This window comes from Austrofundulus limnaeus, unplaced genomic scaffold (genome assembly GCF_001266775.1).
Source record: "Austrofundulus limnaeus strain Quisiro unplaced genomic scaffold, Austrofundulus_limnaeus-1.0 Scaffold648, whole genome shotgun sequence".
In the NCBI taxonomy this organism is placed as follows: Eukaryota; Metazoa; Chordata; class Actinopteri; order Cyprinodontiformes; family Rivulidae; genus Austrofundulus; species Austrofundulus limnaeus.
In genome coordinates this window covers 53,730-75,324 of record NW_013953050.1, presented here as the reverse complement: position 1 = coordinate 75,324, position 21,595 = coordinate 53,730, and the positions used below count along the sequence as shown (strand labels likewise).

At 38.6% G+C, this 21,595-nt stretch overlaps 2 protein-coding genes and 1 long non-coding RNA gene across 12 annotated transcripts in view; 1 reads left to right on the top strand and 2 right to left on the bottom strand.

Annotated features, from left to right (window-relative positions):
* LOC106531536 (uncharacterized) overlaps positions 1-7,812 on the bottom strand; it is a 20,409-nt gene extending 12,597 nt beyond the window's left edge. The window contains exons 1-2 of one of the 2 annotated variants that reach the window (XR_001311930.1): positions 7,752-7,812; positions 6,530-6,755 (exon numbers count right to left, since the gene is read on the bottom strand). This is a non-coding gene — a long non-coding RNA (uncharacterized LOC106531536). Of the gene's footprint in view, positions 1-3,527; positions 3,742-6,529; positions 6,756-7,751 lie in introns of those variants that run through there. The other variant, XR_001311929.1, reaches the window with a different exon arrangement.
* A 55-nt stretch (positions 7,813-7,867) lies between these two features.
* dnajc19 (DnaJ (Hsp40) homolog, subfamily C, member 19) lies at positions 7,868-12,132 on the top strand. Its single transcript, XM_014027430.1, has 6 exons — positions 7,868-7,960; positions 8,183-8,234; positions 8,822-8,895; positions 9,747-9,826; positions 10,002-10,072; positions 11,967-12,132. The coding sequence occupies exons 1-6, from the start codon at positions 7,958-7,960 to the stop codon at positions 12,035-12,037; spliced, it is 351 nt and encodes a 116-aa protein (XP_013882884.1). The 5' UTR covers positions 7,868-7,957; the 3' UTR covers positions 12,038-12,132.
* A 310-nt stretch (positions 12,133-12,442) lies between these two features.
* Positions 12,443-21,595, bottom strand: part of LOC106531534 (FMR1 autosomal homolog 1-like) — a 62,761-nt gene continuing 53,608 nt past the window's right edge. For 2 of the 9 annotated variants that reach the window (XM_014027420.1, XM_014027422.1), the window contains exons 22-29: positions 21,298-21,429; positions 20,896-21,124; positions 20,678-20,771; positions 18,326-18,447; positions 18,009-18,215; positions 17,587-17,664; positions 16,890-16,972; positions 12,443-14,157 (exon numbers count right to left, since the gene is read on the bottom strand). In XM_014027420.1, the coding sequence (XP_013882874.1) occupies positions 13,981-14,157; positions 16,890-16,972; positions 17,587-17,664; positions 18,009-18,215; positions 18,326-18,447; positions 20,678-20,771; positions 20,896-21,124; positions 21,298-21,429 (1,122 nt within the window). In that variant the 3' untranslated portion in view covers positions 12,443-13,980. Of the gene's footprint in view, positions 14,158-16,889; positions 16,973-17,586; positions 17,665-18,008; positions 18,216-18,325; positions 18,448-20,677; positions 20,772-20,895; positions 21,125-21,250; positions 21,430-21,595 lie in introns of those variants that run through there. The other 7 variants (XM_014027421.1, XM_014027424.1, XM_014027423.1 and 4 more) reach the window with 7 other exon arrangements.

Below are 21,595 nucleotides of genomic sequence, written 5' to 3'. Positions count from 1 at the left end.
CACACACACACACACACACACACACACACACACACACACACACACTCCTCCAGATTTTAAAGTGGTCCACTCTAGCTTGATAGAGGGATTTACGACTACATAGCAGCGCAGAAACATTTTATTTGCAAACAAATCAAAAGATGTCCACAACGGACTTGTCCTTCCAGCCTTACATGTCGGAGGCAGAGACTGACCCAGAACCAGAACCAGAGGAGAATGAAGACCGCCATACTAGTTGGTAAGTCTAGACCTTGTTAGGCAGTTCTGTCGCAAAAACTGTGACATAATAGCTCAGAAAGCATCATAGAAAATAGAGAAAAATGAACAGGTTGAAATATAAGAAAGATTTCTAAATATAACTTGTCTGCACTCCTAGAGACTCGAAGTCCACAGCTAAATGCATTTAATGGCTAAAAAAAGTGGATTTTGCATGATACGCCCACTTTAAAGCTTAAACATTAAATCGTTTTGAACAAACTGGTTTTGTTAATCAGTGCTGACTGGTTGAAATCGATTTGTTGTTCACTACTCTCTGCAGATTGTTAACATACACTTTTTTTGTTGCCTTAAATTGTTCAATTTACAAAGAATTATTCATCTGCAGCTATCAGCAGACCAATATTAAAGCTTTTGACCTCAGGTTAGTTATCATAACAGGGCTGCAAACCTCCTGACCTGCAGTCATTACTGCCGTCGCCTCCAATCAGCCCTCCAACAAGCTGATAAAACCCAAACCAGCTGCTGGGACTGAGGGGACATGAGGTTTGTGTATAAGTGTTGGGACTGTGACAGCACACGTGTGCCCCGCTGCAAGCTGTCATGTTTTATTCCTACTGGAGACCAGTAGACCAGATAAATCTAAAGTGAGATTTTCTCTCTCTGTTAATCCGACTGGGTTCAACAAAGTTTGGTTTTAATCATCTTTTATCTGTAGAAAATGAAAGTTTAAATGTGTTCTCTGGTAGAGACAGAAATGTGTTTTACTTTAATGTGCTGATTCTATTTCCACTAAGATGTCTACAAAACCCACGAGGGGACATGGGGGATTTTTTTTTCTTTTGCATTCCCACACAAAAGTCACTGATCACCAGTGGTGGGCACCAGCCCGCTAAAGCGCAAATCCGCTAATTGTGGACCTAAATATTTAGTTTGCGCTTTAGCGGTCTTACTAATTTTTATAATTCATAAGCGGATTTGCGCTTTCTAAAATTAAAATGCAGTACCGCTAATAACTAGTTATCTACCAGTCATCATTACCTTGAACAGCAGAAGGTATGTCTGTCAATGAATCACGACACACGTGATCTATCCAACAGCACCCCTCCCAGATAAACACGTGTTGGAAACGTATACATCTTTGCTGACAGTTGCTCTCAGTCACGGTTCTCATTTCCCACAATGCTTTGTGTCTGCTTAAGTAGCAGGAAGGCAATGTTTAGAACTCCCTTTCCCAGCAAAAACAGTTAACGTTTGTAATCCAGACTAAAATTTTGTGTGCATTGATTTATTTTACTTCACAATCGGAGCTCCTTTTTTAAAAAAAAGTTTAAACTCTGGAGCTCAATACTTGAGGTTGGACGAAGCAATCCGTCAACGGGTTTAGACAGACATCTAGTGGTCAACTGGAGCAACTACATGGAAAACTTTCATTTCCCGTCACAAATCAAATCCGTCATKTACCCAGAATGCATCGCTTCAGTTTTCCAATAAAAGTTTAAAAATTGCTTTGTGATGCTTCTTTAATGAAAAATCTACAACAAACAAAAGAAAAAGACAAAGAAGCAGCTGAACTAGCAATCCTCAACAACTTTTTAAGAAATCAGCCGAACTAGCAATCCTCAACAACTTTTTAATTTTTACACCAGGATGTAAGTTCAGGGAAATTTGATTCAGCAAAACAAACCAGGAAGCAGCTTCTTCCTTGAGCTGGGGTCTCCATTCCTTTCCTCCAAGCCAGAAGCTATTAGAGCTGCACAATGTTGTGAAAACCTGTAATAACAGTGCTTAATATTGAGATGACGATGTAACTTGCGATAAATGAACAGATACATATAGTGTTGATGTCTTTCTGCTCTGGGTTCAGAGAAAAAAAACTAATCATTTTCATTCCAGCAATGTGAAAAGATATATTCAATTGGTCAAATACAGGAAGGGCTCCAATACTTCAAGCTTCTGTCTGAGTGACAAAATGTTTTGAGCCGACCTTTTATTCCAGTTTTTGCGATACACCTATTGCACAGGCTGCTTAAACAGGAAATACACAACAGTCAGTGGACACACAAACTCTAAGACCTGTAAACAAACTTTCTCATCTCCTAAAAGAAAATATCTCAAATGGGGGCAGATTTATGACTTTTTCCTAATTCTGAGAAAAAAAGTCAGAATTCTGAGATTAAAGTCAGATTTATGACTTTTTCCTAATTCTGAGAAAAAAGTCAGATTACTGAGATTAAAGTCAGATTTATGACTTTTTCCCAATTCTGAGAAAAAAGTTAGAATTCTGAGATTAAAGTCAGATTTATGACTTTTTCCTAATTCTGAGAAAAAAAAGTCAGAATTCTGAGATTAAAGTCAGATTCATGACTTTTTCCTAATTCTGAGAAAAAGTCAGATTACTGAGATTAAACTCAGAATTCTTTTTCCTAATTTCTTTGAAAAAGTCAGAATTCTGACCTTTTTTCTCCGAGTTATGAGAATAACATCAGAATTCTTTTCCCCCCAGTGGCCCTAATCCTCTTTGCCAGACCCTTTATGATTATAAAATGCATAGCCTTTTAGGTTAAAGTGAATCAAAGATTTAAAAAAAGGATATGGAAATGGACATAACCATAATAACATATGAAAAGTAAACAAACTCAGATTAACTGAGTACCTCACCTAAGGGCTCTCAGTTGTGATGCCACGCCTACTGGAGTCACGACAGAAACGATTGGTCAGAAAATAACCTGCTGACACGAGATTTTATTCTCCACCTCACCTCTGACTTCACACATTAAACAGACTTAACAACACACGCTCACTCTAAAACTAACAAAAAAAATGAAGACTTTGTTTAAAAATTAAACCACAATTTAGATAATCTTTAATCGAAATCAACTTCATTCAAAACTTTAATCAAACACAGCAAAGCTCCACGAAATCCTAAACATCCGCTCAGGTCCTCGTTCACTTCAGCCTCCTGAGAGCTTTACTGCAGCTGCGATTATCAAAACACAATCAGAAGCAGCACAGCAAGAATAAAAACTTCATATCAGCCCTCCTCATCTCCTCCTGGAAGCCTCAMACACTGCCACTCGAATGAAAATAAACATTTCACTGTCCCTAAAGTCTCTTATTGTCATTCCTAATCAATCCTCAGAATCATAAACAATCCCACAACTTTTTTTTTTTTTACTCAGCTCCAGCTGCTTATGCAGTTCCCAGAAGGCATTGCCTTTTAGACTCTTCCTCTCTGGCGGCAAAGACGCCGGGAAAACAAATAACGACGGAAGGYGGGGGAAAAAACAAAACAAAGTCTCCTGAAATACCTTGCGGATGCCCAGAGGAAGGACGCCGGACGGACAGATGAGCAGATAGGTTCCCTCTGTCCTCCTCTCTCGGGCTGCCTCCTCGCTCGGCGTGCTGTTGGAGAGTGACTGCTCGCAGCCCGCCTGGCATATCTAATTAGAGCCGGGCTCGTTGCCGCTATCGGGCAGAGGATCTACCTCTCCGATCTCTCCTGACTCAATCTTCCCCATCTCTGATTTTCTTTTATATTTATGCTGGAATATTTAATTGTAGACAAAAGGTTACTCTGGGCTCTATTCATCGCACGCAGGCAGAATAATCTCCTTTAAAAGGCTTGACATTTCAGGCTTTTCAAAAGGGGCTGAAAAAAAATTATATCCCCGCTTTTGTTAATCAATGAAGTAGAACTCCCCCGAACAAAAGAATTAAATTGCTTGGTTGGGTTAATAAAACACACAGAAATAGCTGCTTCCTGTGGGCTTTTGTGCCTGCCACTGGCTCCCCCACATATGCAACCAGCACTGTAATTCCATATGATTTGAGGAGCAAAAACTCTTATTGCTCCACACAGTTGGCTTTTTAAATCCTATTGAGTGTGCAGCCCGTGAGGCTGGTTGGCTGGCTGATTGGGACCTTTTTGCTTGAGCCCGGCTGCCTGGCTAGCAGAGCAAACCCTCTCTCTCCGTTTAAGGCCGGCTTCCACCCAGAAGAGACGGCGAGTCCACTACAATTTACAATTTCTATACTGCCTCKGAAAAACATTGTAATTATGCAAATGATAGGGGCAATAATTAGGCCCCTCTGCTGTCTCATTGTGTCAGCTGCCGTCGCGTTTTCGGTCCGACGGTAGGAGAAAACGCAGCAGGACGCATTCGGGTTGATGGCGCTCCTCGCAGACAGTCTGCAGATGTGCACATCATCATCATCGCCCCACAGTGGGGTGCCTCTGTATAAAACAATGCGATGGTAGACAAGAGCTGCAAAGAGGGCTGCGTGCCATGGCAGCAGAGGCCTKTTGGTGTGTGACGCACACTCATGTACACATTCTGCTTTGCAAAAATACTCTACCTGTATGGTGATGAGGATCAACCAGGTCTGAGATCCAAGCTTTTTCAGGATGTGCATTTTTTTCTTTCTCTAAGATACATGGGATTAGTAGGACCTTATATAGTAGGACCTTATAAATATAATAACTAGACTCTGTCATGGTACAGGAAGTGATTTTTGCAAAAAAAAAAATGTCCTCATATAAGGACACTGGGTCTCAAAATGTCACATTTTGAAGACTACCTAAGCAATTACCAGGCAAAACCTGAGAAACTTCATGATGGCCTTTCTGATGGTTCCATTTTCCAAGTTATTCTGACTGTACAGTAGCCAGCTGTTGACCAGAGCAAGATTAGTRAAGTGCATCATCATCATCATYAGCTGYGTTTCCATTGCAAATGTGCGCAAAACTTTGTCGATATTCTGTTAATGTTGAAAAAACACAGTTTCGCAACTGCGGTGTTTAACTGCGGTGATTAAGTAAGAAATGCTATTAAAGTCACGTGAATACGTTTGTTCTCGCGATAAGTTATTACAAACATGGCGGCGATGGATGTAAACACATAGCATGTTGCTACCACGACACTAGCGCTCATCATCAGAGGAGACGTCGGCRTCTTTTATCGAGGCTTTCCAGAGACAAGTCTCTACTTGGGAGCGGCTACGTATGCTGTGTTTTTGGGGAATTGTAGTCGGTGAGTTTACTAWTTTATACTACTTCTGTGATATTACTACTACTTCTACTTCCTATTATCTTCTTCTTAGTCGTCTTTTTCGCCAGTAGAAACAGACGGTTGTTGATCACGTGACTCCCGTGATGCGAAAAAAGCGTTTCTATTGCAGTTTTGCGAAAAACACCAATTTCGATACGGCCGAAATACCACCTCATCCTAGCGCAAAAACATTTTGTCGAAAAACTTTTTTTTTCGAAATTGATGTGTTTCCATTGAGCAAATTTATTTTTGAAATTCTAATTTGCACATTTTCATGGTCAATGGAAACGCAGCTACAAACAGCTATCAGATTGCTCTTCAGTTTGAAGAACATATTACATGACATAATGACCTGAAATCACAGATAATTTATTGGTTGAACAAACTGACCACTTGTAAGAACTATTTATGCCTGTGAACTGTTCTAAATATTTCCAGATTTGTCTAACAAAAATTTGTGACCAAATATATCACCTTCACTAACTATTTACTTTTGTAAACTCTTCTAAATATGCACAGGTTTATCCAGCATCATGGCACAATTAATAACATTATAGTCCCAGTGTCCTCAAGTGAGTACTTTATCTTTACCGATATTGTACTTTGCTTCAATTGTAAAAAGATGTTATGATTGGATGTCTTATGAAGCTAAAGATGTATCTGTGTATAAATACACTGGTTTCAAGCGTGAAATGTAACTTGGATTTTTACCTTGGCCATTTTTCTTACCAGAGTTGCTGTAGAAGCTTTTTACTGGGATCCCCGCCATCTTGTTTTCACTCAAATGGATGTAATGTTGTCATTGGACCACTAGAGAGTGCTGGTAGTGCCCATTAATGAGGTCAAGGGGTTAAAGTTGAAAAAAATGATGCATCATGGGTAGAGAGGCAAAAATGCAATGTCCACATATGAGGACACAGGGTCTCAGGAGGTTCATTTGTTGGGAGAGTCCACTTTTTTTCATTAAAGTTTATTCAACAGGGACAATGTGCAAATTAAACATTAACTGCTACTTTTGTCAGTTTCAAATTATTTCAGCGACCAGTGTGGGCTTTTCAGTCATTACCTATCAACATTTTTGTCCACGTGTGTGAAGGACCACATGTCAACTTAAATCTCCAGCTCTGAGTTTCATGAGAAAATAACTGCAGAGAACAAAGGTCACAAACAAGTCTCCCCCCCCCACACACACACACACACACACAAACACAAACACACACGTTTAACAGGTCCAGTGTGTAAAGAGTTGGCCTAAGATTTACCTGAGGTCACTGCGACTAGTAAAATAGAAGATAAGATCCATCCATCCAGGTCCATAAGGAAAACCCACATCACGTCTCCTCCAGGGGGATCCCAATGCTTTCTGGGGGTCTCCTCCAAGACATGACTGGAAAACCCACAAGGAGAGGAGGCAAAACAGTGATCCTCATGATTAAAGTCTTGTCCCACCCGTGATTGAATGACTAGAATTGGCCAATCAGTTCCGACCTGAAAGTGAAAGTAGACAAACTGAATTTTTAATAGACCAAAATACAGTTTCAAATAGGGCTGTCACAAACTATTATTTTTATAATTGATTAATCACCGATTATTTTTTCGATTAGTCTACTAATCGGATCATACATTAATTGAATATAAAACACACAGCTTATCGTGCCAGAATGCAGCTGCTATTATATAACCATGGTTAGATTTTAGCTATATGCTAACTAAAAATAATTGCTGTGGAAGGTAAGTTCTGCTCTGCAGATATTACACAGGTTTCTCTTTCATTTTCTTAAAATGATCCCACACTTTTCAGCTCCATTGCCAGGTAGCCATGATACCAGAGCCTGTCTGTATAATGTCTTGTGACGTCCACGGCCTACCCCAGTTACCACTACTGCGCATGTGTGTCAAGGACAGAAAGGTAGATGTGGCAGTGGAAGGTGTCAAAGCAGTTTGTTGAGAAAAACAAAGTAAAGAACAAAAAAAGAAAATGATTAATTGATTATTAAATTAGTCATCGATTATTTTAATAATCGATTAGTCGTCGACCAATCGACTAATCGTGGCAGCCCTAGTTTCAAAGCAAATTAATTCAAATTCAAAACTTTAAATTCAGTTTCAATTTAGTAAAATTCTTTTTCAAACCAGTGCATTTAATTTCAAAGTCAAAAATTCAAATTCAATTCTGCTGGCACAACATTTATCACATACACAGCTGTGTGGCCAATCCACTTATTCCAGATTTGGAAATGGGGGGGAATGGTTATAAAGTATTTTAACTTCAGAAATACTAGTTACAAAAAATGACTAGTTAAAAATTCAGTTTAATAGCTTTAGAGACTAGGCTTGTGAATTTACTCCAAACAAGAGCAGCACTTAATTTAATTTGGGTTAGAGTTAGAAGTTTTGCTAATGTTAGAAAACAACAGAGTAAGACACAAAGTCAGCTGTTTGTGCATGATAAGGAGGAAATACTTAATATTTTAGAAACCATACACTGAAAGTTGAAGTCCACTGTCCCAGAAGGTGCCGCACAGTTTTGTTTCATATTTGTTGTCCCTCCAGCTCGAAGACGCGTGGTGGCATTTTACGACACTTCTCTCCATTTCCGGCATAAACAGAGCTGAGCGCCTGAGCCGCAGCACGAGAGGTCAAAAGTTATGGTCCTGTCCTGTAACACGAACCGAACATAATACAGAGACATGGTAAGTCTCACCTGTTATTAAATATCAAGCGAGATGAATATTAAAGACGTGTCTGCGTGCTCAAATGTCCGATAGAAAACCGGAAACATTCATTCTTAGCGGCTAAGCTAGCATTAGCTTCTATCTCTGGTGTCTGGCACAGGGCATATCAAAACAAGCTGGTTTGTTTATTTGCTTAGCCTCAGCCACCACTGTTTGAAATGCTTTTTGTTTGTGTTTCAGGCCAGCACCATGGTGGCAGCGGGCCTGGCTCTGGCAGCAGCTGGTTTCGCAGGTGAGATGTTGTAAAATCCCWGTGAAACAAATGAATCAGGAACACAGTTTTCTCAGAAATACAAAAGAACTATGACAAAATAGAAGGGAAAAATGGAATCTACACATTAAAATGAACATTATTTATTACAGACAGAAAGGTGCTGGACTTTCATCCGCCTGCCTTTCATTTAAACTGAATAATAGTTGAGTAATCACCTGTTTTAAGTGAGCAAGTAGGACCCCATCAACACTTCCACCTTCTGTGGCTGACCTGAAWAAAACTCAGTACAATTCAGATCGTAATATTTATTCCTAAGGGGCGATTTGAAGGCACAGAAAGATAAAAGTCAGAAAAAAAGTCACTGCCTACTTCTGCATACTCACTGTATTTGWATGAAGCTTCAGTTTCACATTGTAAAACTCCACAGTAACTATAAAGGATGATTAAAATAAATATTAATCATAACTGACTGAATGCCAGTAAAGCTACCCATATCTCGGTGGGGAGGGACAAATATAAAAAGATGGATAGCTGAGTTTGTGTTGCTTTATTTTCCTTATATTCACCCAGATTTTTTATTTTTTTATTATTTTTTTTACTACCAGGCCGTTACGCCATGCAGGCCATGAAACAGATGGAGCCTCAAATGAAGCAGGCCTTTCAGATTTTGCCGAAGACGGTAAGAAGGAAAAGTTGTGTAACATGTCCTTAAAGCTTTTAAAGCAAACAGATGTGTTCTGATCTGTACATTTAGTAGAGCTGGGCGGTATGACCCAAATTTTATATCACGGTATTTACAACAATTACACCGGTTTCACGGTATTTGACGGTATTTTTTTTCCTCACAGGTCAGCTGATAATAAAATGCACAAACTTTGCTTATTGACTTTTTTCTTTTATCACTGTTTCCCTCCTCTTGTACGTCTTTTCTTCTTTGCCTGGTTGTAGACAGTAATCATGCATTTTGGTCCGATCGTAAAGGGTTGAGAAAAAATCATTATCTGGTCTATCGTTATGTCTTAATAAAACACGTTAATAAAATAAGGACGACTCACATTGCACACCAGTCAACTCCGCTAAACTACAAAGCTACTTCCCCCTGGGCTTTTCACAATAGAAGCATGCTAGAGTCTCCATGCAATAATGTCTCCATTATAACGTAGCGCGTTAAATCTAACCGTGCACGTCACTGAAGAGTTGTTTACTACATTCAGCGATGGTGAAAACGGGATGGGTTTTTTTTTTACGTCAGACCATATAAGTGGCTGAAACACACCACCCGCCACCAGTTGTTCCAACAATAACGTTAGCATGCTAATGCGCTTAGCGGTGCTGCAACGAAATGTGTCCCCAGGGAAACAGCTCACTGGCGGCTGCGATGAAACGTTCCGCACGTGTTCAGGTTATACCGGTATTCAGAAAAGTCATAACAAAAATAAAAACCGGTTTTCGGTACAAAACGGTATACCACCCAGCACTAACATTTAGTCTGCGTTTTATTTATTTATTTGCTTATTTTTGCTGTTACAGGCCTTTGGAGGCGGGTACTATCGGGGCGGATTTGAACCAAAGATGACAAAAAGAGAAGCTGCTCTTATTTTAGGTGTCAGGTATGTCTGCCTGTCWCACCTGTAGCTCTTCAGAGGTGTTCGTCAGTTTCTAACAAGCTTGTGTTGAATATTCAGAGTCTGATATGCAGTGTCAGTATAAACCTTTTGTGGAGCAGATTTTCAAGCTCTGTAAGCCCACATCCAAACTGAGAATTACTCTTCTTCTGCTTTTCAGTCCCACAGCCAACAAGACCAAGATTAGAGAGGCCCACAGAAAACTGATGATCCTGAACCATCCAGATAGAGGTAAACAGTGCTGGACAAAGTACTCAACTCTAGTACTTTGTACTCAATYACAAGTAAAAATTACTCCGTCAAAAATCTACTCAAGTTAAAGTACTGATACTTTTGAAAATATTTAAGTATTCAAAAGTACAAATTAAATTGTCTAATGTCAGTACATTGCTGTATTGTTTTCAGAGTGGTTTTAAAGAACCTTGTAACTCAGAAATCACCTGATGTATCGACACGTAGAACCACTGCTACAAATTCACCTCCTGTAAAGACTTCAGCATAAAAATGCAATAAAGTGAGGTCTTAACTGCAGARATGTAGTTTATCCGCAGTGAACGCAAAGAYGTTTAAACTGATAGGGACTATTTTTCAGTCCTAAAATCTCAAACATCGAGCTGAGATATGATCATAGCTGGTTTCTCTATTCTCTTCAACCGTCTCCATTGCTGGTTCTGTTTGAAATGTAGGTGGAGCTCAGGCTCAGTCGTTAATGAAGATTATGTAATTCCAAATCTGTCCCAGTTGTGAGCTACAACTGCGACTGGTTCCCCTTGTGAGGAATATAAAGTGTGGCCAATTACATTTCAAKAAAAAWAACAGCAACAGCTGATTACTAAACTATACTGAACCAAAAGGAAAGAGTGACTACAAGCTTCCTACTAATAGCTTTGAAAATGTAAAAAGAAATACAATAATAGTAGTCGTAGTATATAAATATTAGTGAAATCATCTTGAACCACACTCCATACCAGTAGGTGGCGGTAATGCATACCTTCAGTTTATTGCCAACCGCCATTAAACASCACAAGAAGAAGAAGAAGCATCCTACAAATGTAGTGGAGTCAAAAGTACAATATTTGTCTTTGAAATGCAGTGGTGAAAGTCATAGTTCCCAAAAAAAATAATTACTTAAGATACTCAAATGTACTTAAGTACAGTACTCAAGTAAATGTACTCTCATACTGTCCACCACTGAAGGTCAGGTAAACTTTGTTTCTGTACAAATTATACTTTTTACTTTTCTCCCAAGTAAAAAGTATTTCCATTAGTCTAAAACCTCATTTTTGCTTTGTTTTATCTCAAGTAAAATATTGACTTCTAACTTTCATTGTCTGATGCCTTGACTTTTCAGAATTATGTTTTGTATAGTGGTATTAATTTATATTTTCAGATCTTCCAAGGTGCCAGTTATGGAACTCTCTGTGCATTGYTGCCCAAATCAAATTCTGGAAGTGGTCATTCAACTAGATCTGTTACAAAAGGACAACTGATATTACCAACTTTTAAAAACTGTTACGACCAGAGGTCTTTCTTCTATGTTTATACTAAAGCATGGAATGACATTCCTCAAAACATAAAGTCCATTTCAAAACTACAGCCCTTTAAGAAGAATCTTGTCTGCCATCTGCTGGACACTTTTTGTTGTGCTCATATTTAGACGTCCTATTTTGCAAATGCTGCCTTTTTGAAATTTGGAATGCTTGTTTGTCTTTGTGTCTATGGTGTAATAATAATGATGTGATTGTGATGCTGTAATTCTGAGTGTTTTATGTGCTGCAGAACAGGCACCTGCTGTAAAACAGCAATTATGCTGAGTCAGGCTTGATTTTTAGTAATCTTTTCCTGTTAAATCAATAAATGAAATCAAATCAATCCCCCTAAAATCAAACAAATAACTTGTGACTTAATAAGCTTCTATAAACTGCTTCATTCACTATTTGACTCACCTAAACGTTTGTGTTTAGCAGTAGAAAATGTATAGATTTAATTAAGTCTACTTTCAGCTAAGACTATATCTCACAGCTACACTCCATGTTTTGCAGTCAGTTTTATTGAAATTAAAGCTGTTTCTCACTAACTAAGCTGCTCTACAATAAAAACCCATGATTTGTGTTTGGTCTGGCAGGAGGATCTCCATATATGGCAGCAAAAATAAACGAAGCGAAGGACCTCATGGACGGCCAGGCCAAGAAATAGACCTGACGATGTTAATAAAACTATTTCTTCTTCATGCTGATTTACTGGCTGATTTTTTTTTAATTATCAAATAAAATCATTGTACAAACTTGTAACAGAGGTGGTGATTTATACTGTTAATATTTTACCTGTTTTAAATATGATAGAAAAAAATTACAATTTGCCTTATACTAACAAGCTATGTTAAGCTAAGCTGGGTTATTTTTTTTTTATTATAAAGATCAAAATAACTTTCCATCTTTTTGCCAGAGTTGAAATCTTTACTTTGATTTTTAGCCRTTATCAAAAGAATTCAACAATGGCCAAGCCTAATAAAAAGTAGGTGCATGAAAAATACAAGCTTTTACCCTTGAAAAGATGAAATCTTTTTCCCACTGTGTTTTATGTATAAATGAGACATTTTAATTATAGATCTACATAGAAGATCAAGTTTATTTAAGAACTACCTGCATACAAAACATATTGCACATCAACCAACCAGACAATCCTTAAAAAAAAAAAAAAGTACAATATACTGTAGTTGACCCAACAAAAACACTTGGGATGTCACAACTGTCAGTAGTCCCAATTCCTAATTTGTCTTAAAACTCCTGGATATCTTGTTTTAGTGTCAAGAAGAGTGTTTTTTAAATACTGTACACTTTTAAAAATAAATAATCCAAATAAATCTTCCTTTAAAAGAACAGTCGTGACCAGTTTCCAGCTAGCCAGTGTGGAAGAACCATGAAAATGACATCGTTTCCTGGGCCTGCTGTTCAGAAACACCTCAACACCAGGSTTAGTCCAGTTCTCTACAGGATTTTTGCACTTGGGGGGGACATTTAGAAACTGGGTAGTAATCAGAAAGATGTCCCAAATTATTTAAATGAATATCAAAAAGAATAAAATCTGCTCAATGTTTCCCAGCGTTCAGTAATGAGATGTTTCAATAAAACCCAGCACTGACGGCTACACATCTGTCCAGCACTAAACCCTAACAGGCCAGTTTTCAGACTCAACTACAATCAGCTTTAAAACAGAAAAAAAAAGTTACACTTCAGTGCAAACAAAACAACTCTTCTTTCTTCGACACACTGTAATAACATCTCTATGACCGAAGTGGTTGCATATTGAAGAACAGGAAGCAGCTAATGTCGAACTCCTTAACAGTTTTATATTCATATATTTATATAAATCCCCCCCAACATTAAGAGCAGACACACCTGATTATTTTAGAAGACGGCTCTGAAAACAAACGTTAAAAGGATTTCAGATGGGAGTGCAGAGCCAGGCAGCAACATGTTCAATCTACTCTCAAGGCACAATGTATGTTTCCAACAAACCCATCTGCACTGTGGTACAGTTCACGCAGAACGGTTACTTCAACAACCTCAGATGCATGAAACGCCTTAAAAATAATAATAATAAAAAAAAAGATCTGGAAGCCTTTTTTATTTATTTATTTTTTTTGCTGAGTCTACCTGATTTAAGGCAGACATCATTCTGAAAATCTGCTTTGATATTCTGAACCATGTAAAAAGAACTGCTGCAGTATTACCACAGTGTGTTTGTCTGCATTTCATAAATACTGTAACTCAGCCCAAACTCTCCTTGAGCTCTCACCGAAGAGTAGACTAGAAAGTACAGTTTGTGTACGTGTGTGTATATGTTTGACTATCTTTGGCAAGCTCATACCGGAAGAACTAAGTGAGGAAAAGAAAAAAAAAGATAGTAAAATGAGTAGTTGAACAGATTAATATGTAAATCTGAGATAAAAGTTTCAGAACTGTAAAAGTTGTGCTGCAGAGCAGGTTTCAAATATTTGTTACATAGAAAACAAAAGAACAGTGCTTGTGTTTAAATGTTAAGATAAACTTGATGTTTTCTCCACAGACGTGGAGATTCAAACAAATGTCACGGAAGAAATCCAAATATTTGAAACCAGTTTCTTTGCCCTGGTGTGTTTAGGACAGTCCGTTGAGGACAGGCTGTGGGCTCGAGACTTCGGCCGGCTTGTCGGCGGAGGATCTGGGAGCTTTTGTGGCACTGCTGCTGGAGGTATCAGAAACCCCATTATTAGAACCATTGGTTGTTGGTGGAACCGACTGTGGACTGTGTTCATCAATCACCTCCACCTGACCCTGAACACAGAGGGAATAAAAGATGTAGAAAAAATAAAATAAAATAAAAACATTCAGGGGCAAGGGTAGAAGCAATCAACCTGACAGGGCAGTGTCTGGAATTTAATGTGGAAAAATCCTATTTTCTCTCTTTTGTTGTCCTTTAACTTTACCAAGGGGGAGAAAATCTAGTTAGGGGGTCTCTGCAGTCACTAAGTCGGATTTTCTTATTTTGTGGGAGGAGTTTACCCAAGACGCTACTGATCAGACTGACGGTAGGGTGTGAAGAAGCTGGGGGCAGCTGGGAGGAGCCTATATTTATTTAAATATAGATATTAAAATTACACGTAACTCGAGGCAGGAAGGAGCTAGCTGCACAAAATTTAAAGTCAATAAATTACATTTACATGTTCACGCTAATTTTTTTTGAATGACTGTTCTGTTTTAAACTGTACATAGACCAGGGCTATTCAACTAGTGGCTCGCAGGCTAAGTCAGGCCCACTGGTCACCAAAATCTGGCCCGCCAATGGGTTCATTAATCTCTTAAGCTCAAACTCACGGTTTTCAACTTTCATTCCTATGAGGTTTTTTTTTAAGTTATACATAGGCTACATTCGCACTGCAGGCAAATRCRACCCATATCTGATTTTTTTATGACAGTCTGAACACGACAAATCCGATTTTTTCTAATCAGACCCAGGCCGTTTCAGTATGTGGTTTTAAATCGGATATATATCTGATGTTTTCAAAGTGACTGCAGTGTGAACACTCATGTCACATTCCATCTGACTTTTTCATCAGTGAGGAGGCGAAGGATCGATAAGACACTAACCTGAAGTTACACTGTTTAAATCTGTAGCTTTCATGTGTTTACAGCTCCAAAACACAAGTCCAGTTGCTTCATCTTTTTACTTTTCATTTTCCATGTAGATACTAGAATGGTAGTAACCTCCAGCCTGGGTTGTGGAGCGTATCGATCCTGAAGTTACTTGGTCGATACTTTATTTTCAGCTCGCTGCTTTGTTCCAAAAATAAAATGCTTCACCGGAGCATCCGGTCAGAGGCAGGTTCAGATATAAACACTGAACTAAACAAGAGGGTCAGATAATTATTTACTGTATTTTTCGGACTATAAGCCGCGACTTTTTTCCTGAACTTTGAACTATGCGGCTTATAGACCGGTGCGGCTTATACATGGATTTTTTTCTTCAGCCACCAGGGGGCTCTTATGCTCCATTTGCTTCAACCACTCGCTTCAAAAAAAGAAAGGAAAAAAAAAAGAAAAAAGCGATCGCTTCCAGAGCCGACTGTTGACCAGGAAGCAGCGATTTAAAGATAGTCAATGGCCAAAAACTCATAAAAGGGGATAAAACAGACATTTTTCACAGTGGAATCTGACTGATAAAAACTTTGGAGCTTAATCCAGGACCAGTTTGTGGATAAACGTCGAGTGAAGAGCTGCTGACCTTTTTTTTTCCTCGTTGCACTCCCCGGGGAAGGAATCCCATGCAGTGACGTATGCTGGAGCGGGAGGGCTTTCCCACCACAGCTTCAGAGCCAGCATTACCCCGGGAGGACAGCGACACAGAAAGCAAAACTGAACAGATACCGCTGTGTGACGCAGCTTTTCTCAGCTTGTTTAACTCCGACACTGAACAGATACCGCTGTGTGACGCAGCTTTTCTCAGCTTGTTTAACTCCGACACTGAAGAGGAGGACTTTGATGGTTTCAGTGCGCCGGAGGACGATAAATGAGACGTTTTGTTGGACCAGAAACTGTTAAAGAAAACTACCAAAATAAGGTCAGTTAAATGAACCGTATTCCTCCGAACTTTAATTCCTAAAGGTTTGCTTTTTATGTTTTGATGTTGAACTCACTTTTTTGACGGCAAATTTGGGTGTACTGTTTTTTTTATATTGGGGGTGCGGCTTATTGTCCGGTGCGGCTTATATATGTTCGCGGATTTTTTTTTAAAAAATGGTGGGTGCGGCTTATAGTCCGAAAAATACGGTAATCCTCTCTGATTAAACTACTTTAGATTCGACGTGCTAAAAGTAGCATCCATGCTAGCTCTACAGTCGGCTGAATGAGACGTCTTTTACTGCACATACTTTTATTACATTTGGTTCTGTATGTTGTGTTAATGATTAAATGTAGCAAAATAAACAAATTCAAAAGGTAACAGATCTTTGTAATACTTGGTTTATATACATAAATACATAAATTATTTACATAATGACTTTAATTGCTGGACATTCGGCCCCTCAGCTGTTGGCCTGCGGTAACTGTGGCCCCTGGAGCAGTTTAGTTCAATCATATTATTTTACTATTACCATTACTTCCTCTGTTAACTTGTCCCACAAGAAAAGTCAATCCAACCAATCAGGGTTGGGACAAACTCCGCCCACACATCAACTCTGCCAATCATGGTTAGGGCAAACTATCTACAGAACAACATGTACTGCAGAGACCCCTACTTGGAAAATAGGGGTTACCTTCATGATCTGCTTAAAATACTAATTTTTAAATTTTGTTTTCTACAATCTACTGAATACTGAATATATTTATATATATACAGTATATATTATTTATGCTATTTTAACTCCTTAAGAGCCTTTAATTTAAAGAAAAACACAAAAAAACATTTTTTTTATTCAAAAATATGGCACTTTAGTACATCAAAAAGAAGTTTTTGACCAAAACCGAAAACATCACCTGATTAGTTAACACGGGAACATTTCAGTACTGACCACATCTTTGTTCTTCTTGGTGTCCTTGGCCATCATCTGTCTGCTCTGAGACTCAGCTCTGGATATGTAGTCCGCCACAGTTACTGCACAAACATGGAAGCAGAAAACAAAGCCTTTGTTAATGTAACGGGACAGCTCCAATAAACACTAAACAAGTCTGACTTTCAATTTGTGTCAGTTACTAGAATAGTGGAACTTGCAATGTTAGGCATTTCACACCTGTGTACACGTCAGAGAGAAAAAAAAAGGAAGTGTGTTTTGTAAGATTATAGGAAGCCACAAAATAAAGTATTTTAGGCTTACAAAAATGTTACAGTTAAGTTTACAATGATCAAAAAAAAAACAAAGTCAGACTTTAGGCTAGGTAATTAGTGAATAAAGTTTAAATCTGTCCATTAAAACAGTAAAATGAAGAAAACAGATGCATATTCACTGTATGCATGTGTGTGTTTACTTTGTTAGAAACTGGTTTACAGTATTAGAACGACATTTCCCAGAACAGTCACAAACCTATTTTTGATTTTTCAAGAAAACAAAAACAAGCAACATATTCATGCTGGTTAATTCCATTTGCTTTTTATTTCTATTTATATGTTTTCGGTGCCACACAAACATGAGGAACAGGTGCACAACTTTTCAGCTGAGCCACTGAAGCGATAACCTGGTGAGAGCACACGAGCAGGTGATGTCGGGTTACCTGGCTGCCTCTCCTCTGGCAGGCGGTTACGGCGACGTCGGCTACGATTGCGACGCTGAGGTTTTGCTTCAGAGCGCTCTAGGAATGTTAGGTTGTTACAAACAGAAGGATTTGTGCCTTCAGTATGCTTTTGTCTGTAAACTGATGTCACTACTCTTTTTTATACACTGAAATGGGAAATGGTGCACTGCTGCACAATCCTGAAAACTTTAACCTTTTTTTTTTGTTTCGTGTACAATTATTTTTTTGCTAAGTCCTCAACAGTCATTGCACTTTGGTTTTAAGCTTTTTTTAAGTTCTTTTAAAACCTTTGCTTTTACTGTCACTTGTATGTTTATAACTGTAAAAGATTTTGTTTCCATCCACATCAAGTTTTTGAGTGTAAACATCTCTTCATAATAAAAGGACTTCATGTTTCATACCTGTCCCGTTTTCGCTCACTGAGGCGTTGTCGGACTCGCTCATGCCATCGATCAGCGTGGCGTCCTCGTCGGTTCTGCGTCTCCGCGACCTCCTGCGGCGGTTTGCTGGCAAGTTGGACTCGCTGGCGTCTGTATCGGCCGTCTGGTCGGTCTCTGTGTTCGCCTCCATCGTTCCGTACGGGTGGTAGTTCTCCTGATCCCGAGGGGCTGCAGCAGAATGACGTCATCGTTTCAGAGGCAGCAGGATGTGATTAGATGAGGATTTCAACAGAAAAGGTGTCGCCTGGTTTCACTCGACACTGAAAGCTGAACTTTACCGTAGCTGTTGCTGTATCCTCCTCTTCCTCCTCTACCTCTTCCTCCAGGCCCTCCTCGGCCTCTGCCAGGTCCTGGTCTTCTACGGCCATCTCTTTGTGGTCTAGAGCCTCGCTCTCTTTCCCTGCGAGTCCAATAAAGCCAATATGAAACATGCTGCAAAAACCTAATCAATTACTGTCAATTTACCTAAAAAAAACATCTTGCAGTCCTTTAGGTTTAAATTAGGACTGCAGCTATTGATTATTTTAGTAATTGATTAAGCTATCAATTATTCTGTTGATTAATCTAGTAATTGGATATAAAAATTGTTATGTTCTGCTGTAATTAAGCTTATTTTATGAGAAATACAATTATTTAATATTGTGAAGGAGTAATCTACACTTGCTGACGACCCTGCTGCACTCAAAATAAAATTACTGAACCAGTTGTGTTTATTTCATGCATTTTAAGCTTATATGTGCGGTTTGAGGGGGCATTCTGTCACTGAATGATTTTTAACCACCACAGAAAAAACTTAACACTGTAAATTTATTTTTATGGATTGAAGAAACTGAATGTGATATTTTTGGAACAAACTGAGTAAGTAAAATGCGTAATATAAAATGTGGGTGTTGCAGATTGAGTTTTAGAGAGTTCACTTGTTATTGTTAATAGTAAAAATAAATTCATATTTTGACTACGACTTATTAGGTTGGAGCAGGGTTCCCATTTTTGGCAGTAAAGTATTAACTCGACTGGTTAGCTAAATAAATATGACAGCAGTAATAAATGAAGGCTAATAACAGGTTTCAAAGTCATAAAAAGCAGCAGCAAAAATTAATAAAAAATTAATTCCTAATATTTTCTGTAAATACTTTTAAACTTGATATCTCATGTAATTTAAAATAGAAGCATATTAACAAATAAATGTTTCAGCTCAAACTGTCAACCTGTTGCTGTGTTTTTCTCTTTATTTGACACACTTACAGTAAGTGTTGTTTTTAATCACACAACTTATTCACTGTTAAATAAAATCTGCCAGGTAGCCACTACGATTGGTCAGCACAAGTAACGTTAGCCAAAATATACCTCCTTGTACATGTGGAACATAGATTATCACAGATTCAGGGAAACATATTTTACAAAGGAAACGTAAACAAATACCCGTTGTTACATGCATCAGCTGTTTTCATTCCGGTTCAAAAACCTCAAGGATGTTGTCATCTTTTTGTTTAGTTTTAAATGATCCAAACTTTTTACAATCTCTGTCACTTTCTGAGCTCTCTGTCTCCTTCTATAGCCAAATATAGAGCTTAGCATACACGCGTCAACAGTGTAACCGTTAGCAGAAGCGCTAACGCAGCGTTGTTGTGTAACATAAATAACATTCCAGCCCAACAAAAGTGTGCTGATTATAAAAGTATCTATTTTTTATAAACAAGGTTCCTACAGCTTAAGGCAAGTAAAATTTAAGACTTAAAGACCTGATTAATGCCTCTTGAAATGAAATTTAAGACGGACTTCACAATGAACACAAATGGAAAAAACCCAGTTAGCAACAATTTTAGCCAAATGTTAATTTTAAAACAAAGCGAGCTGTAAGAGGCATTCAGTCAATTATTTAAAAAACAAATAAACATTACCAATTATTGTAATATTTGAGATGAATTATTCATCCTACGTATAATGTGTTAACATTTTTAAGACCTATGAAAGATTGATTTAAGACCATTAAGGCTAATTAAGGCCTTATTTTTGGGTTGATAAATTCAATGCCTTTTAAGACTTTTTAAGGATCCGCAGGAACCCTGACAAAGTTTTGAGGCAGATAATTTCCCTCAGGGATTTTTAGAAATCAAATTACATGAGGAATTGTTTCAGCCCTAATTTAAATAGAAAGCAGGGTTCCCACACCTTGGTCAACATCAAATTCAAGGACCTTTCAAGGACTTTCCAGTACCAATTTCCTCAAATTAAAGAACCACGCGCAACGGCAATTATCTACTGCTACCACAGAATGTTACCAATAAACAGGTTTAATATCATGTAAATTTAATGAAAAACTGAACATAGAAGTTGTTGAGTCGGAAAAAATGATGTCAGTTTACCGTAATCCTGAGTTTATCCATCGCAACAAATGTAAGTTGTTTTTATTTAATTTGATAATTTATTTTTTTAAAAGATGATGAAAATCAGTCGTGCGAATAGAGAATTTCAATCCCCAAAAACATTTAAGAACTTTCAAGGACAAGTATAATTTTTGGCTGTTTTCACAAACTTTCAAGGCTTTTGAAAAAAAAATTCTAATTCACAAACTTTCAAGGACTTCAAGAACCCATGGGAACCCTGAGAAAGAATAGAAAGTGGCTCACCCATCCTGGTCCTCTCCAGCCAAGGACCAATCGCTGAGCTCCTCCTTACGCTCTGAATCAGTTTCAGAAGCATTGGACTGCTCCGAGTTGGTGCCTGAAATCAAAAAAATGCAAAAGAGAAGTTAAAAAAATAAGACGTTTTACAAAAATAGCCCATTCTGAGAGTTTTTTGGCAACATGCAAGTAGATTTCCTGTGCTTATATTGAAAAACCGCTACCATATCCAGTATTGTAGTTGTAGCCTCGGCGCCCACGACCTCGGCCGTTGTAGGAGCGACTCCCGCTGATGGAGGATGAGGCGTTGGCACCGCTGTCTGTATTGTATGCTCCTCTCTCCCCCCTATCGCCTCGATCTCCTCGCTCCCTGTCGACCGCTCGGTGACCCTGGGTGACCTGTCGCAGCTGCTCGTCGATCTGCATCCGCTCCAGACGAAGCTCCTCAACCTCCTTGGAGAGAACAAACAGAACAAGGAGGAAAAACGAGAAGAGATAAGAGAMGTGTGAGTGATTCACGTTTCTAGGCTTGCYCTGGAAATAAATAAACAAACAAAATTGAAATCAGGCAAAGCTGACATTTTGAAGGTCATCACTGGATACACATGCGTAGTTATCATACACACATCTACATCACATCCAGTGCGCCTTGTGCAGCTTATTCTGAATCTTGCTAGGCTGCCTCCCTGTGTATAATCCACAACTTTCTTCAGATCTTCCTCTAGCTGCTGGCTCTCTGCAAGAAGCTCCGCCATGTCCTACATACATCGCAAAGCAAACACCAAGCAGAAACAAGACATGCAAACAGCACAGGTCACACGTATACAAACACAGTGCAAAACACCCACAGCAGAGCAGCACAGGGATAGTTCTGAGGATTATTATAGGAATGTATAATTAATTTATTAGTAGTACATTAAACAT